Here is an 18,015-nt window from a genome sequence, read left to right on the forward strand (position 1 = left end):
GAACTACTTGCTCATGCATTGTTTTTTGTATTTATTTGATATTTATTGTAATTCTTGATAACGCGCCAGCTCACCCGGAGGTCTCAGGGGGCACACAAAACAGACAAGCCAGTATACAGGAGATCAGCGACAGTTGCAAAGGAAACAAGATAGGGAGTACATTGAAGAGAAAGGTTTTCTTGAAGTCAGCAAATGAAGTGATCTTTTTTCTGTTCAAGCGGGCTGGCGTTCCAAGTGGCGGGAGCCAAGACATCAAATTCGTCTTCCCGTATTTGTCTAGACGGAATCTGGGTTGGCTAAGTTTGGCCTGATCTAGTGACCTAAGGGAGCGCAAGGGCACGTAGTGCTTCAGACGCTAGGTGAGATAGACAGGCACAGTGAGGGCCAGGCACTTAAAGGTGAGGGTCCGATGTGCTCCTTTTGAAGCATTCTCTTTTTATGCCGCCGCCTCCTCCTACACTTGCTGATTTACTCCTTCCAAAACATGCTCTGTTGCTGCCTCCTTCACTTTACTCCTTCTAAAACATGCTCTGTTGCTGCCTCCTTCTCCTACACTTTCTGATTTACTCCTTCTAAAACATGCTATGTTGCTGCCTCCTTCTCCTACACTTTCTGATTTACTCCTTCTAAAACATGCTCTGTTGCTGCCTCCTTCTCCTACACTTTCTGATTTACTCCTTCTAAAACATGCTCTGTTGCTGCCTCCTTCTCCAACACTTGCTGATTTACTCCTTCTAAAACATGCTCTGTTGCTGCCTCCTTCTCCAACACTTTCTGATTTACTCCTTCTAAAACATGCTCTGTTGCTGCCTCCTTCTCCTACACTTTCTGATTTACTCCTTCTAAAGCATGCTCTGTTGCGGCCTCCTTCTACTACACTTTCTGATTTACTCCTTCTAAAACATGCTCTGTTGCTTCCTCCTTCTCCTACACTTGCTGATTTACTCCTTCTAAAACATACTATGTTGCTGCCTCCTTCTCCTACACTTTCTGATGTATTCCTTCTAAAACATGCTCTGTTGCTGCCTCCTTCTCCTACACTTGCTGATTTACTCCTTCTAAAACATGCTCTGTTGCTGCCTCCTTCTCCAACACTTGCTGATTTACTCCTTCTAAAACATGCTCTGTTGCTGCCTCCTTCTCCAACACTTGCTGATTTACTCCTTCTAAAACATGCTCTGTTGCTGCCTCCTTCTCCTACACTTTCCGATTTACTCCTTCTAAAACATGCTCTGTTGCTGCCTCCTTCTCCTACACTTTCTGATGTATTCCTTCTAAAACATGCTCTGTTGCTGCCTCCTTCTCCAACACTTGCTGATTTACTCCTTCTAAAACATGCTCTGTTGCTGCCTCCTTCTCCAACACTTTCTGATTTACTCCTTCTAAAACATGCTCTGTTGCTGCCTCCTTCTCCCACACTTTCCGATTTACTCCTTCTAAAACATGCTCTGTTGCTGCCTCCTTCTCCTACACTTTCTGATTTACTCCTTCTAAAACATGCTCTGTTGCTGCCTCCTTCTCCTACACTTGCTGATTTACTCCTTCTAAAACATGCTCTGTTGCTGCCTCCTTCTCCAACACTTTCCGATTTACTCCTTCTAAAACATGCTCTGTTGCTGCCTCCTTCTCCCACACTTTCCGATTTACTCCTTCTAAAACATGCTCTGTTGCTGCCTCCTTCTCCTACACTTTCTGATTTACTCCTTCTAAAACATGCTCTGTTGCTGCCTCCTTCTCCTACACTTTCTGATTTACTCCTTCTAAAACATGCTCTGTTGCTGCCTCCTTCTCCCACACTTTCCGATTTACTCCTTCTAAAACATGCTCTGTTGCTGCCTCCTTCTCCTACACTTTCTGATTTACTCCTTCTAAAACATGCTCTGTTGCTGCCTCCTTCTCCTACACTTGCTGATTTACTCCTTCTAAAACATGCTCTGTTGCTGCCTCCTTCTCCAACACTTTCCGATTTACTCCTTCTAAAACATGCTCTGTTGCTGCCTCCTTCTCCTACACTTGCTGATTTACTCCTTCTAAAACATGCTCTGTTGCTGCCTCCTTCTCCAACACTTTCCGATTTACTCCTTCTAAAACATGCTCTGTTGCTGCCTCCTTCTCTAACACTTGCTGATTTACTCCTTCTAAAACATGCTCTGTTGCTGCCTCCTTCTCCAACACTTTCCGATTTACTCCTTCTAAAACATGCTCTGTTGCTGCCTCCTTCTCCTACGCGATCTGATGTGCTGCTTTTGAAACATTGGGCCTCATTACGAGTTTGGAGGTAGCCATGCCCTTAATAAGTGCATGGCTGCCTCCAAACTCGGGTCCGGTTTCCCTGAAGTGGGAAATACCGGGCCATTCCGACCTTGGAGGGCCTGGTATTTCACCATTCAGGGAACACGGACCCGGTACATCCCCATTCGATCCCCCATAGGGCTCAATGGGAATGTGGAGCATGCTAACAACGGGCCCGTTAATGATGGGCCCGTTGTTAGCATGCGGGCCGCTCCCGGGACCTGCTAAAGACGTCTGGTAAAACCAGGAGTCCAGAGCGGGTCCCGTGAGCAGACTTCGTAATGAGGCGGTTTGGGGTTAACTGCGCCGGCAGCTCTACCGGCGCCGTTAACCCCATACCGCCAGGGTCGTAAAGAGGCTCATTCTCTTTTTATGCCGCCTTCTCCTTCACATTCTGATTTGCTCCCTCTGAAACATGCTCTGTTGCTGCCCCCTTCTCCACATTCCTATGTGCTCCTTTTGTAAGATTCCATTTTTATGCTGCCTCCTCCTACACTTTCTGCTTTGCTCCCTCTGAAACATGCTCCATTTGTTCCTCCTGCCCCTAAATTTTCAGCCAGGTCTCTGCTAACCTGTTGCATCCTGTTTCATTCCTGCCAGATTCCTGAAGCCTTGGGATATGTGCGTCAAGCTCTGCAGCTTCAAGGGGATGATTCTAACTCGTTGCATCTGCTAGCACTCTTACTCTCTGCACAGAAGCACTATCACGACGCGTTGAACATTATTGACATGGCCCTGAGCGAGTATCCAGAGAACTTTATGTAAGTAATGCTAATTGAAACCATGCATGTCAGTTGCATTGCTCTGACTCAAATGTATAACATGCATGTACGGAATTGAACTTATTGTTGCATAAAGGTTAAAGCAGAGTGCAAGAAAACATACTTTGTTTCATGTTTATTCTGTAATGTTATTTGAAGTTGTAGGTATTTCAAAGTGCATTCCTATTGGAAATTTCACATTAGGGATAGCCGTGATGACCCAAGCCGGGAGGCTTGAGATAATGCCCCCAGATACCATCAAGGGCATTAACTCTCACGCTGCACAGGTTCATGCTTGTCGTAGCTTCTGCGTTTATCAAGTGAAAATAGCGATTTAAGAGATGAAAAATATTGACCCACAAAAATGTAGGCTGAATAATGATGCAGTTTGCAATTTTGGCAGGTGTAGGTGTTGACTTAATAATGGAAAATTGGAAGGATATGCTCTCTTGACCCTCACGTCGCGAATGGTGATGCAAATGGTGGCCGGATGTGCAGGAATGTTTCTGGGGTAATACGTCATACATTCACTTTGTCACATTTACTTCTTCATACCTTTACTTCTTCTGTCTTTCACTTTGCCATGCATTCATTTGGTCATTGCAGGGGGAGACCCCCTGCATCCCCTTTTTTTCTCACCCATATTTTTCCCCTAACCCCACCTTAACCCCAATCTCAACCTTACAGCTACCTTAAAGCTAACCTTACCCTATTGATTCCCACCAAATGCCGACAAATCAAAGGAAAGTAAATGAATGAAGAAGTAAATATCTGCCAAGGTTCATGTAGAAGAAGTAAGTGTTGAAGAAGTTTTTCTGATGAAGTAAATGGAGGGATACCGTTAAAAGATGGGCAGAGCGAAGTAAATGTTATGCGTATGTAGAGTGACAGGGCACACATAGGATGGATGCATCAGTTTGAAAAAGGTAAATAAATTACATTTTCCAGGTATTTCAAACATAGGTCGATATTTTTCTGTGTGAAGGCATCATGAGTCAGACACAGACAACAGGTTCAAGTTTGTTTAACAAAAGTGTTATTAACTCAAAAGGCAGGGTGGATTAATGCCTAACTTGCCCTATACTAAGGTGGGATTTCCCTACCTAAAGAAAACTAAGGCTAGACTGTGTCAAGAAGCCTAAAAGAATTGTCTGTGTCCAAAGCCTATACTTGCCCTCACGACTAACTGCATACAATGTGTAGGGATGTGCGCATCAAAAATGAATAGCTCTTGGTTTGGCTTGGTTGGTAATCTGACTTCCCTTTCCCTAAATTCAGAATAGTTCATAAAGCACAGGGGTTCCCTTCCCCAAGAGTTCAAATCTTCCAGCTTTCAAAACAACACATGAGTTTCCATTCCCACGAGTTCAAATCTTCCAGCTTTCAAAATAACACTTGACTTCAAAATCACCTGAAAGGTTATTGCAAAACACAAGCTTCTTTATGGGTGTTTTCAGTGGTTTTCTATTCAGGGGCACCCGTTCTTGGCGCAGTTGTCGGACTACACGATCGACGCATTACAGGTCATGCAAACGGTACCCTTTCATGATTGCTTTTTCATCAACACCAGTTCACTGCTTTTCCTTTAACTGTGATGTTTGCTTCACTCACATGTGTCACTCTCCTGACACTGTACCGTGGCCTGGTTGTCCACCATGCACTTGTTAGACTTGCTTATGTTCTTTTTTGCTAATTCTTGTTTCCTTGTAACACATAGCTCCTTTAGCTCTCTTGGCTTTGGTTAATGCTGGATTTCTCATATCACACTACTATTTGTGCTCTCTTGGATTTTCTAGCACTTGTTTCTCAGGTAATCCAGTTCCTGGTAATTTGGCTATTGCCACTGCTTGGTTTCTCATATATTGCAGTTCACCATTTCAGTACAGTTCACAAACTTCCTTTCACTACGATTCACAATCTTGATTTCACTCCTCAAGGTTCAAGAGTGTTCACATCTTGCTTTCATTTCGTTCGGTATTCAAATTGACTTATATCAGCTTTAATTTTCTTTCATTCTGTTTAAATCATTGTCCATTACTTGGTTTCTATGTCTGCCTGCCATCACAGTGTTCCCCCCTTTTGGTTACGCTCACCGTTCGGACTTACAGCTTTTTATGAGGTCCTCTGCCGTCACCGGTTCCTTTCTCTATGTGCGGTACCTCGCGTCGTCTCCCATCGGTCCTGAGCAGCTTGCGCTCACCCAGCAGTGCCTCCTCTGCGACTCAGGACTCACACGTCTGTTTCCCTCCGTCACGCCGGTCTCCTTCCTATGGCTTGTCACCAGCCTCCAGCATCCTGTACCTTTACTTCCTGCTGCATAGACTCTGCACTTTTTCACTGGTCTAGAGCGATCCTCCTGCCACACCCCTACACCAGAAAGGTCTGCATGCACCCAACAGTTTGTATTAAAGGTGCTAATTCAGCGCCAGACAGGGGACACACCTACCAACTGTGAGAGTAAAGAAGGGGGGATTGTGGGGGCAGTTATCCAGGAAATCACATGGGTATTCTAAGCCACATGTGCCCGCTACAAAGGGCTTTACTGGGAATGCTAGGGAGTAATGATGCATTGGGTGTACACACAGTCCAAGATACTGGCTTATGATTAGCTAACGAAGGGGAAGGACAAAAATAGCGCCATCATAAGCACACGTTGTGGCAAATCCCTCATGGCGGGCTGGACCTGGGAAACCGTAATCTAAAACACATGACCAATACGACAGGGATCTGCAAAAGGGGGATGAGGCTCAAGCTGCTCATCACGAGAAAGCCAACATAACTAGAACTGGGTGATGTAATTACAGGGCGGTCAGCCACCCTACATGGCAACGGGGAGGGTGGCTCTGTACCAGTGTGCTGGTCACATGACAGCCGATGCCCATTGGCAGGCGGCTGTGTGAGAGGAACACTGGATGGAGTGGTGTTTCTGAGAGAACCAATCAGACGGTAAATTCCTGGGCTCTGGGGTGGTGACCAGCATCCAAAGTATCTGCTACAGAGTGTGCAAACGTCATAATCGTAAAGGGATTGTGTGAATGGGTATACATTGTTTATATTGAATCTTTTATATAGAATGCCCATATATCGAATATTTTATTTTGAAACCCTTTATAGTGAATGTATTTAGGGTGGGGTAAAGGGTTCAACATTTTGGGGAAACAGTGGGATGGGTTTTTGGGGGTAGGAAACGGGGGTTTGGAGGGAGACCCCCCAAAAAGTGTATTCACTATAAAATATTTCAATCTAAAAGATTCAGTATATGGGCATTCTTCATAAATTATTTTGGTATAAAGACATGTAACCGTGTGAACGTCCCCTTTCCCACCAGCTGCATGGTGTCTCGTGTTCCGTTCCCAATGGTGCTGACCAATGCAGTGTGTTAAAGTTCTGGCGGTCAGCACAAATGTTACTTTAGTAATAACAAGTTGTTCCGGGGTGGGGTGTGAATACATGTGGTACCACATGGGGAGGCATTGTAATGTGAAACTGTTAAACTGTCTGTTTCAATTACGTTTAACTAATCAATGTAAAACTTCGAGGTGAGGACTACGAACCAATAAAATGCCTGGGAAACATAGAAATAGTGAATTCTCCAACTTGCAAAGGTTTTGATGGATTCCATTCAGATGTCAGTCTTTCGATCAGAGCCTATCCACTGTTTTGTTTGATGTGCTCACCCAGCTGTAATAAACAGCATTACTTCTTGCCCGGTGTATGCTCTACTTTTTGAGTACGTGGTTTTTTATTATGCTCTAATTGGTGGACCCCTGATTACAAGTTTGTGTGTGTTCTCCCACAGCTGACTCGGCTTCCCTCTTGATTCTGCTTTTAAAGCTAAATCCTTTCTGCTTATTCAAAAAATGACTAGACCACTCACCACTAAAGCAGTAGTCCTGCTTTACTCGTGTTGTCCTCCTCCTTATCTCAGTACCTGGTTGGGGTCGATATGTGTCTGCATTAATAAAGTGAGGAGGTGTTGTTCTAGTTGTTCTCTTCTCTGTCCCAGTAGCATACTGGTGTGGTTTGGAAAATGTTTAAGAGGAAGAACAAAGAAAGGACTGACACGGGGTATACCATGTCTCACCTAAGGATGTCCTTTCCCCACTCCCCAAGTCTCCTCCACCTAGGTGATCCTCTGTTGCATAGCCACCCCAGGGTCAGGATCCAAAAGCGATGGTCTTTGCCTGGCCACCCGAGAAGAGGATACCGGGGGTAAAAGAAGAGAGGACGCTCTCAGGTTCCTCACAGCTGTCTACATTTTTGTGTCAATGTTTTCTTCCTTGCCCACGGTCTTTCAAAGATTAACTTTAGCTTGACACTCTAACATGCACTTTATAGGAAAGGGGTATGTGGGGCAAGTTGAAGGTGGGTCATCTCCATTGCAGTGCTAGGTAGATTTCTCCATGTAGATGCATTCGAATATCATTTTTGGACTTAGTAGAGCAACATTTTCTTTAATGTGCGTGGAGTTACACTAAATGTTATTTCATTTTGAAATGCTTCAAAAGGTGAATGGGATGGTTCCCAACCCAAGGGTCGACAAACAACTCAAGATCCTGTCAGTTATAAGGAAGGCATGGTATCAAACAGTAAGACAGACCCAAGTGATCACAGTTTAAGGATGTTTATTGAATTTTTAAATGGTTTGGTAAAACGCCTATCTAATCCTAAATCTAAAGATGGGAGCCAGCTATGACCATCAAATAATAATATACAGTCCTAGCAGTATCTTGTCAAAATAAAAGGGCCTATACTAATAAACCTATTGCTAAACCTTACTTATAATTACAAAGCGTGTGGGAAACAATGTTATGCAAAAGAAAAGTGTTCAAGAAATTATATGTCAGGATATTTGAGCCGTGGGCTTTCCTTCCCCACGTTTTCAGCAGGGGACAAGGCAGCACACTTGAGTTTAGCACATACTCTGGCTTCTCTAGCACAAGGATGAAGTTCAAAACCTGAGTGTCAGGGCCCTCCAAAGTCTCATATTACTGAGGGCCTGATGCGACAAACAAATATTAAAGTTCCTTTCTTCTCAGGATTTTCAGATGCACAATGTCTCAGGTGATTGACTGTTCACCCAGGGTCCCCCTCCGCCGGGCTCAGACCTACTTTAACACAATGTTCTCAATTGGTCTCCCTCGATCAGGCTCAGACTATTTTATCTCATTTTCCAAGCTTTTCTTTTTGCATCAAAAATCTAAGACTTTCGACTGTGTGCGGGATTTGGCTTGACACGTCGCACAGCCACTTGGATTCACAGTTCCTTTCTCATTAAACACAAAAGATTTGCAAATGTCTTTTCAAAAAAATGAGGAAGAGTTCTTTCTCTTAAACAAAATTAATTGCAGTTCACCTTTTAACTCTGGGTGCCCTTCCCCAAGTTTACCTGGTCAAAGCCCTTCGAAACGGCACGGATTTTACCTTAGACCATGCCTGACCACTTCGGCTGTATTCAATTAACACTTTCTCTCTCAATGCATTCTTTCTTCGCAGTTCGTATTTTGTCATTAATTCAATTTCAAATGCAGTTCTCACACTTTGTCTTTTGGTTTCCCTCAGTCGGGTTCGAACCTTCGTGACACTTTTACAATTCTTTCTGCCTTCCCTCAGTCGAGCGCAAGCCTTCCTTGTAAAATTGTAAAAACTTTCAAACAACCAGACTTTTGTTCTTTTTCGTAGATAACTCACCGGCTGTATCTTTCAAGAATTTCTCTTCTGTTTTACTAAATCTCCTCAATTCAGTCATTCACCAGGAGGGAAACAAATAGTTTGTCGAGGACTTGAGCAAGGAAAACTCCCTCATAGTACTTCCAGCTGCTCCTGCAAAGTGTAACCTTTTCTCCTGGAGTTCTTGTAAAGGCTCTGCTACTCGCATAACCTTCTGGCTACACTTCTGGGTCTGCTGCAGCCTTGGAAGTACTGTTCCTTCTTGTCTCCAGTCTTGCTTTCTGAGGGCTCGGGATTTTGGTAGGGATCCTCTGCCGGACTAAGCCTTGCAGTCTCCCACCTGGCTTCCCAAGAGCAACCTTTCTCTTTCGGTCAGCAGCTTCCCTTTATACACCTGGTAGTAGTTAATTGGCAGCAGGTGTTTGCTAAGGGTTGGGTCTGCATGACTTTGCCTGGCCTCATTAGTGGGACAATATGGAGGAATCCCATAGGAAGTCATGGCCCTGTTATTTCCATGGGAGATTTTCCTCCGCTCAGTAGAGTGAGTATGGTGAGAAGGACGCGAATTATGGGAGGTCTAGTGTCTTATCAATTTGGAGGGTATTACGTTTTCACATGTGTCAAGAAAAGGAGGTCTTTTTCTTAAAGGTTTAGAGCAGAGGTGGTCTTTTCCATTATTAGCAATATGACCATAAAAGGGGAAAGGAGAATTGTGGGACTGGTAGTTTTGCATGCCATGCGTGGGAGTAAGGCTCTGGAAGGTGTCTGATGACAAAGGGCCTTTCTTTAACTGTGTCTCTAAACGTAAGATTTGCTTGTTCTTTAAGGGTATCCTCATTTTATTTTCCTACGAGGGATGAGGCTGAGGTAGAAGAGAGTTAATACAACAGCAGTCTTTGAAGGCTGAGGGAATATCGGGAAAGGAAGTTGGACCAGGGGAGTGGGAATACCGTGTCTCACCATTGGGTGTCCCATCTTCACTTCTCAAGGATCCCTCACCCAGGTGATCCGCCCTCGCTTGTCCGGCCGCAGGCACAGGATCCAAAAGCAATGGCACTCCCTTGGCCACCTGAATAAACGATCCCCAAGGACTGGGCATTGAAACACCCTCTCGTTTTTCACAAGGTTCAATTTCCTTTTTTATTTTGTACATAACAAACCCAAGGATTAAAGTTTGAACTGGGCCCATGGGGTGGGTTTCAGGGTTTTACCAAAGCAACAACTCGCCAGATAACTCCCAGTAATAAAAGGCTGATAATTGTGACCTATGTGAGAAACCTGAGGCATATCCCCAGGTTATTCCCAGGGATACTTGGAAAACGCAGGCGGGGAAAACACGTGCAGACGGTTTGTAGTGACTATGTCGAATGTCACTTTTTCGAATGTCAATTTGTTAAACGAAAAATGTGGGGGGAAAAATGTCGATTTATTTTTTTTTTATTTATTTTTTTTAATGGGGGGGTTCTCCCTAACCCCCCGTTTTTTTTTTAATTTACACTGTTGTTTTACTAGCTAAACCCCCAAAAAAATAACAGAAAAAAAATGCATTCGACATTTTTTTTTCGGCAATGTGACCGGATACCGTGCAAGATAGGGTATTTTTCTATTCCCAGAGAAACAATATCATCCTTTCATTTCCATTACACAACTATAATCCCAGTTATTCCCTTGACAAACCTCCAAACTATTATTTTACAGATTTTTCTAATTCATTCCACAAACACTACAACTCCCCAGATTCTCACCCTTTTGATTTTACCAACCACACTAGGATGAAGATAAATGAACTAGCAGACAGAATAATTCCCCATAGGAATATGAGGGCTATAACTCCCTATGAGAGCCTGCCATGTTGTCCCAATTTTGAGGCCAGGCAAGATCAGGCAATCAACTTTGATTACACACACCCAAGGTCCATTTCTCTTCCCCACAGGAGTAAAAGGCAGAGCCTGAGAGCATACTTTGTGCAAGGCAAAACACACGAGGAAGTCACATTTCCGAGATGGCAGTTTAATACCAGGCGAAAGACAGCAAGACCAAAAAGGGTTACAAGGAGGGAATTGCCCTTGGCCTTTAGGAAGGAAAACCACTACTTTCACGAGCTCTTGAGAATAATAAACATAAGAACAGGAATTAAAGCTGAAGAAAGGTGCATTGTGTGTTGAAGGTACCTGGGGCTCTGCCACATTGATTGCAGAGGCAGGTAGGAGCTATTGCCACCGTGGTACTGTCCTTGGCTCCTGCAACAAAGCAGTGCCAGTAAAGTCAGCATAGCCGGTCTGTTGGGGAGACTGATAGCAGACCAAGGTTGCGGGCAGCAACATTGTATGAAGAAATCTGCAAAGAACAGAGTGTGAGCCGTATGTGGTGATCGACGCAAATATAATTGCATATCCAAGGAGTGACTGAACTTTTGAAACCAAGATAGATACCATATGCAGTGTGGTCGGGCACCACATGGGTGCTCATTCGAAGGTCTCGGGTATCCAGCTGAGAGTGTTAAATTGTGAACAGTGAAATCAATATGAACTGCAGTTGATCCGAGCCCGGCTGAGGGAGACTAATTGTATAAAAGGGATCTGAACCCAGCTGAGGGTGATCGGGGGTGAACCGTGAGTCACCCGATAAAAGATATTCTATAAGCACTGGAGAAGAGGATCTGAGCCCGGAAGAGGGGGATCCAAAACTATAGATTGGAGTGTAAAAAGGATCTGAGCTTGGCTGAGGGGGATCTAGGGTGAAGTTACTCACCTGGCTTCATTATTTGTAAAGGAACTTTTCATTTGTTTTGGTACATCAGGCCTTCTGAATCAAGAGAATTTGATAACTTAAGAGACTTGGGCCCAGAAGGCCTTGATTTTGGTAATGGAACAGTGTCCTCGAGCGAAGAAGCCCGAGAGTGTGCTATGCTCAAGTGAACCGCCTTGTCCTGTGCTGAAAACCTGGGGAAGGGAGGCCAACGGCCTGAATATCCTGACTTATCATTTAGTGAACACTTTTTTATTTCTCATGAACATTAATCCCACACTATTTTGTAATTAGTGGTAAGGATGGCAATAGGTTTTTTACTATAGGCCCTTTTTATTTTGACAAGACTGCACTAGGACTGCATTATTATTATTTGATGGTTGTAGCTTGCTCCCACCTGTAGTTCTAGGATTAGATTAGGCGTTTATCACACCTTTGTTAAAGTTCAACAAACACCCTTGAACTGTGGTCACTTGTCTGTCTTACCTTTATACCGATGCCTTCCTTACACCTCGCTCCATCCAGATCTGCAGACCTGAAAAGCGACTACCCTGAAGCAAGGACTCATCCAGCCTCTGCACATGTGCAGGGACTACTCTGGACCCGGTAGATTCCCTGTCGTTTGTATACCTTGTAGAGAGGGACTTCCTAGGGAATTCAGAATTTCCCCAAGCAAGCCCACACCTAGAGATAATCGAGGGGAAAACGAAGGCAATTGGCCAGCAACCTCAATCTAAGAAGACCATTACCATGGGCCTTCCTGTATCTTTTATAAAGCTCTGTACCACATCCCTGAAAATCAGGTGTCTTCCCTTTCTTTTGAATAATGACCCATAAAGCACCCATTCGAGTCAGTCTTGTCTGCTGATTCCAGTGGCTGTCCTGATGGATGGTATCATTGTGGGATGTTCAGGCTTAGTGAGTTTGTTTTCAGTTTCAGATGGCTTTTATTCCACGAAAATGTCATCTTGCCAAAAATGTGTTAAAATATAACAATACAATGATACCACATAATCACATCAGCGATATAAATAAACCACATCATTTTAGTATTATACAATAAAATTACTCATAACCTCATACTTCCCTCTTTTCTAATGTTGGCCCTTGCACGCCAAGCCTCAGTAAGATAGCTTGCCACACAATAAACCACTTTTGTTTCTTCCCAATTTTTTTTTTTCTTTTTTATTTTTTTTTTTTTTTCTTTTTTAATATGGAACGCTTCACGAATTTGCGTGTCATCCTTGCGCAGGGGCCATGCTAATCTTCTCTGTATCGTTCCAATTTTAGTATATGTGCTGCCGAAGCGAGCACTTCTTCCCAATTTTTAAGTAAACTGAAGCGCTGCACCCATGCATCGTATGCCACATGCATTGCATAAGGGTATTCAGAACTTGTATTGGGCAGCTCGGTATGCATCACAAAAAAAGAGAAAATGGGACAACGATTCCTCTACTAATACACACACTGGCCAGATCTCACTTCCATCGGGGACCCACTTTGTGACACATGCCAAGTTCAGATGGGAGACTCTAAACCTAATATAAAGGTTACGAGTTAATGGAGGCCTTACCATATCTAGGTAGTTTTCAATCCCCTTGCTTGGCTTGCTTGACAAACAGGAATGGCCCACTGGAAGGTTCATACACTCATTATATAGTTCGGCTTCAGTAAGTGACTGGGAGATGTTCTATCTCAGCTTTAATTTGGTCGACCTGCGTAATACCCTGGGGATTTTGCCATAACTCAGCCAGGCACATCTGCCTCAGTGAATCTTTGATGTGCTGGAACCAGGGCAGAGATCTAACACCTTCTGTCTACAGAATATCAAGTATGGCTTCTTGGTATTTATTTTACTCTTGGACTGACCAAAGCCTCAGCCAAAAATGAGCCAGTCTAAAAATTGCCTCTCTTTGGATTGGTCTAAGTCCCAATTCCAGATATATTGGAATACTCTGGCTTGATTTAGGGGCCCCCAAGAGTTTCTTTCCAAAGGCTCTTTCCGCCAGCCAACTCTGTTGCAATTTGCATGGCCCCAAATTTCAGCCCCATACATGGCTGATGATTTAGCCTGTACTGTAAACATTTTAATGGCTGGTGAGATTGGGCCTTGTCCATGGGTATTAAAATAATCTGACTATTCCCCCTCACCCCCCCTGTATTTTTCCAACTGGAGGCTTAATTTCCCAACTTGGAGAGGCCAATTCCCTTGGTCGTTGAACCTCAGGCCAAGGTAATCATAATGTTGAACTTGCTGAAGTATTGTTAATGGCCACACCCATTTTTGTGAATTTACTGAAATTTGGGTGAAAAATCAATAACTTACTTTTCACCATGTTAATCTCCAATCGGAGCTCAGAGCATTTCTCCACAAAAGCCTCCAGAGTAATCCTAAGGCCTTTTTCTGATGTTGCTAAAATAACTGCATCATCTGCAAAGAGAAGCCGTGGACCACTTCATCGCTATACAACAAAAAGAGGAGGGGTGCAAATATACATCCCTGCCTCACCCCTCTCGAAACTTCAAAGGGATCTGTGTGTTCCCCACCCATTCCCCATCGGACTGAGGCCGTATTACCAGAATATAACTGAATTGTTATCTGCAGGAGGCCTGGAGGGATCCCCCCCCCCTTTTTTTCTAAAATTGCCCAGAGGGTCAATATCGACACGAGTCGAGCGCAGTCCACTTCTGCTTTATCAAATAAAAGCGAAAAGCCTGATATATGGTACTTACTCTTGATCCCTCCTGCTGGTGAACAACAATCTCACTTTGTGATACCCACTCCTGCAAGTGCTCCCATATTGCTTGAACAACATTTCCCCTGCCCCATCCAATAGGGTGCCTAAAGATGGGTCTGAAGTTAAATGGGTCCTCCCTCCCTCCTTTCCTATATACTGGTATTTTTAGGGCCTTTTTGCCAGGAAGCGGGGGGCTATTTTGTCTAAGGAATGCATTGAGAAGGACCCACAGGATTGGTGCCCAGACCATTACCTCATCTTTAAATATGTCTGTAGGTATGAGGTCAGGACCTGTGGCCTTGCCCTACTTCTCAGTTGAGATCGCATTACAAACCTCCCTCGGCTCTAGTTGGATTGCCCTTAAAAGGCTTCAATTGTCATCAGTTGCTTGAGGTTGACACTGGTCACCTATGGGGTTACTCGTTTCATAAAGAGCTTGAAAATGCTTCAACCAAGAGTTGGGGCTTATCTCAGACACCACCCCCCTATCTCGCCCATCGTCGGGTCCACTCACTAACCTCCAAAACATCTGTAGCTCACCAGACTCCCACTTTTGTCAGACATAAGGCCTCTTTTTTTGCATTAGTCATGGTTTTAAAAGCGTCCCTGAGTGTTCTAAGCTCTATTTTAGCCATACCTTGTTTACTTTTAAAACCGTTTAGGATAGCACTCTTCACAGTCCTACATTCTTTGTCATACCAAGGGCAGGATTTAGTGGCATGTTTTTTTTTATTACCTTACTAGGTTTTGTGACAAAAGGTTGTATAATGTCAACGACTCTTATATGCCGAAGGTATATCAATTTCTCCCAATTCTAACAGGGAAAACTGACCTAAGAGAGGCAGAATGGACTTGTACATCTGGGGTTTCACGTGTGTCACGTCAAGGTCTACCTATTTAATCCTGTGATTAGATGGACGCTGCATGTAGATAGGAAGGCTAGAGGCACTCAGGAGCTCAAATGCTCACTTTGGAGGCTGCCCCAGCTATTTGGCTTCAGTAATGGCTTATGGTGACTCCCCTGAGTTCTTAGGAATTTGAAGTCTTTTATCATACCCCACAATTTCATTGAAAAAAACAAAAGTCTGCTTCAGTGTTTTATCCTTTACAAAATAACCATTACACGCCATAAGCCCCAGTCCTAAAAGCACAGTAGCATAGCTGAGAGCCAAAGGGTGGGCTCTCCTCCTGGGTGGCGGGACCAAGGGGGGGTATATCCCATGCCTCCATATAGGTTGTCTCAAGTACCCCGCATGTCCACAAGGGGCTCTATTTGGGTGTTTAAATCACCCACAAAAATGATCCGATGGTTTGGATTAACTTGGCCCAGCCTTGTTAATACAAGGTCTCGGGCCAATTCGATTGCATTCATCAGGGACTTGGGATTGCATAAGGAGACTAGTTGGGCTCCCGTGCAATTCATGACCACGTACTGTACATCCGGTGAGCCAGATTCTATAGGTTTTATTCAGAGCTGCACTAATCCAAATGGCAACCCCTCCATAAGACCTGCCCTTAGGTCTCTTCATTGCTGGTACCTGGAAAGCCTTGTATCCCTGGAAAATAGTCGGTTCCAGGTCCCATGTCTCCTGCATACAGATCATGTCATAGCTCCGGACAAGGTCACACCATTCATGATATGATATGATAGTTTATTTATATAGCGCCTATACACAATGTGTTTCAAAGCGCTTCAAGGCAAGGAAGGGAACAAGGGAAAATACGACATTCTTACAGGCCATGAACAGTAAGGATGTGAAATTAACTACCGTACTAGGCCTGACGACATTTCTGGTAGAGCTGGAGGAAAACAAAAGGTGAGGGGGAGTGGTGCAGAAAGGGAGGGGAGAAACAAAAACAAGTGACTATCGTACTAGGACAGACGAGGTTGCTATCATAGTAAGTCCAGGGACAATTCTGCTAGAGTAAGTGCATAGAAGAAAGTAAGGGGAGGAGATAGGAAAAGGGAGAGGGGAGGGGAGGAGAGAACAGAGAGTAAGCAGTCAAAAAGAGTGGAGAAGCAAGAGAGGAGAGCGAATACAATTGCAGAAGTCAGTAGCAACACATGATCTATCAAGTGTTTCTTAAGCCCAGCTATATTCCAGGAAATCAGGCTGATGGCTGTCTCGCTGAACTGGGGCATTGGTGCAGGGTGTACAATATGTCAATCGATGTCCTCAAGATTCGGTGTCGCCAGGCTGTGTGGGATTATTGGCATCCTTGGGTCCATTGGAGGGTGAGGTCTTATGAGAGGCAAATAAGTAGTAGTCCGCTCGTCCACCCTCTGGGTCTCAGCTGTTGGCTTAATCAATATTTTAGAGCCCATCAGGTGATATGTTCTTGCATCTATAGATAAAAAGCCATCCATCAACAAGTAATTTATTTTTAAAACCATGATTTTTTCATTCTCGCCATTGGGGAGCATCATCTGCCTTATACATTGCACAAAGTCACATCTAATGACTGATAAGCAGCCTCTCGTTTCTCTTAAGCTATAAATTACCTTATTTGTCAAAGATTCAGGGTTTTCATATGCCTCCGGCACCAGTTTCCCCACATTATGGAGAGTGGTGGACGCTCCTGCCAGCTGGGACCTCACTCTAAATGGCGCGGTAACAACTACCTCACGCTGATTAGAGCGTTGGCCTCCCCATCGTATGGGCCCCAGTAGTGTTGTATTTGGCTCGGAAATCCAGTGAGAGGTACCCATAGTGGGGATTAACTTAGTGGGGTGGGTTATACCTGTCACTTTGCCAATTGGCCCTCCCGCTGCTCTTGGCTTCTATATGGGACGCTGCGTGAGGGGTTCGCCAGGCCAAACGCGTTCCGGGAACTCACTCCCCAAACCCCCACTCAAGCCACTCTGTTTTTGATATTCACCTCTATTTTGTATTTCAATGTTCGATGTATGGGCTCAGGGATTTCTGATTGGCTGATAAAGTTTTAATTGATGGTCACCTCTTAGAATTCCTTTTGGTTCGGGCCCGTTTAGTTAAAGCCCTATAGGTGGACTTTGAATCAGCCACTCCTTAATGAGCACTAGATCTGCATCAAACGAGTCTCAATCATCTTTTCCAATCTGCTGCACAAAAGGTCCACCAGGCCAGGTGATTCCCCCAGTATATCCACACTGGAACATTTCCCCCTCTCAGAAATGGCAATCATGACAGCCCCATCAGTCTGGGTCTGCATATCTATTCCAATGGGGCCAACCTTAGGGTCTACCAGTTTCTGCATCAAACGCTGTGCGCTTTTATTGTGGCTGACGGGGGAACCATTGATGTTGGTTGTAGCTTGGTTATCTCCTTTGGGGTGTTTTTCCTCCAAGGCCTGGTACCGATTTGAGGTGGAAACCATAACTTGACACTCCCTATCACTATCATTCGGGGTGGTAACATTATCCCCCCCTTCCATAGTCATAAACTATATTAGCCTCATTGCCAAATGGAACAGTAGGGTTGATTGGGATCAATAGATCCACCTCATTTCTATGTAGCTCTATTACTTGGACACATTCCTTCCTTTGCATAGTAATGGGTAGCACATAGGCCCCTATGAGGAGTAGGGGGGGGGACTATTTCATATTTGCCCATGCGATCTTTGAGTTTCCATTGTTCGCTAAGTTTATGGGGCTACGCTTCCACTGTGGGCTTGAAGATGTGAGCAACACTTTCAGACAAAATGTCAGTATCTTCCATTGCCAGAATATAACTCAAGGCTGCTGCTGGTTTCCTTATTTGTGAATCTTTCGATTTCTTAACCATTGGGCCTTCAATATCATATAATGGGCCTTTAATTTCTGTGAT

General features: G+C 44.3%; 1 protein-coding gene and 1 non-coding gene across 3 annotated transcripts in view; one reads left to right on the plus strand and one right to left on the minus strand.

Annotated features, from left to right (window-relative positions):
* The window catches only part of TTC7B (tetratricopeptide repeat domain 7B), a 2,178,739-nt gene that overhangs the window by 1,262,539 nt on the left and 898,185 nt on the right, over positions 1-18,015 (plus strand). For both annotated transcript variants that reach the window (XM_069637452.1, XM_069637451.1), the window contains exon 15: positions 2,893-3,053. In XM_069637452.1, coding sequence (XP_069493553.1) covers positions 2,893-3,053 — 161 coding nt within the window. The remainder of the gene's footprint in view (positions 1-2,892; positions 3,054-18,015) is intronic.
* LOC138527651 (U6 spliceosomal RNA) lies at positions 12,679-12,785 on the minus strand. Its single transcript, XR_011283968.1, has one exon. It is a non-coding gene; the product is annotated as a U6 spliceosomal RNA (small nuclear RNA).

This window comes from Ambystoma mexicanum, chromosome 14 (genome assembly GCF_040938575.1).
Source record: "Ambystoma mexicanum isolate Mex_15411 chromosome 14, UKY_AmexF1_1, whole genome shotgun sequence".
NCBI lineage: Eukaryota > Metazoa > Chordata > Amphibia > Caudata > Ambystomatidae > Ambystoma > Ambystoma mexicanum.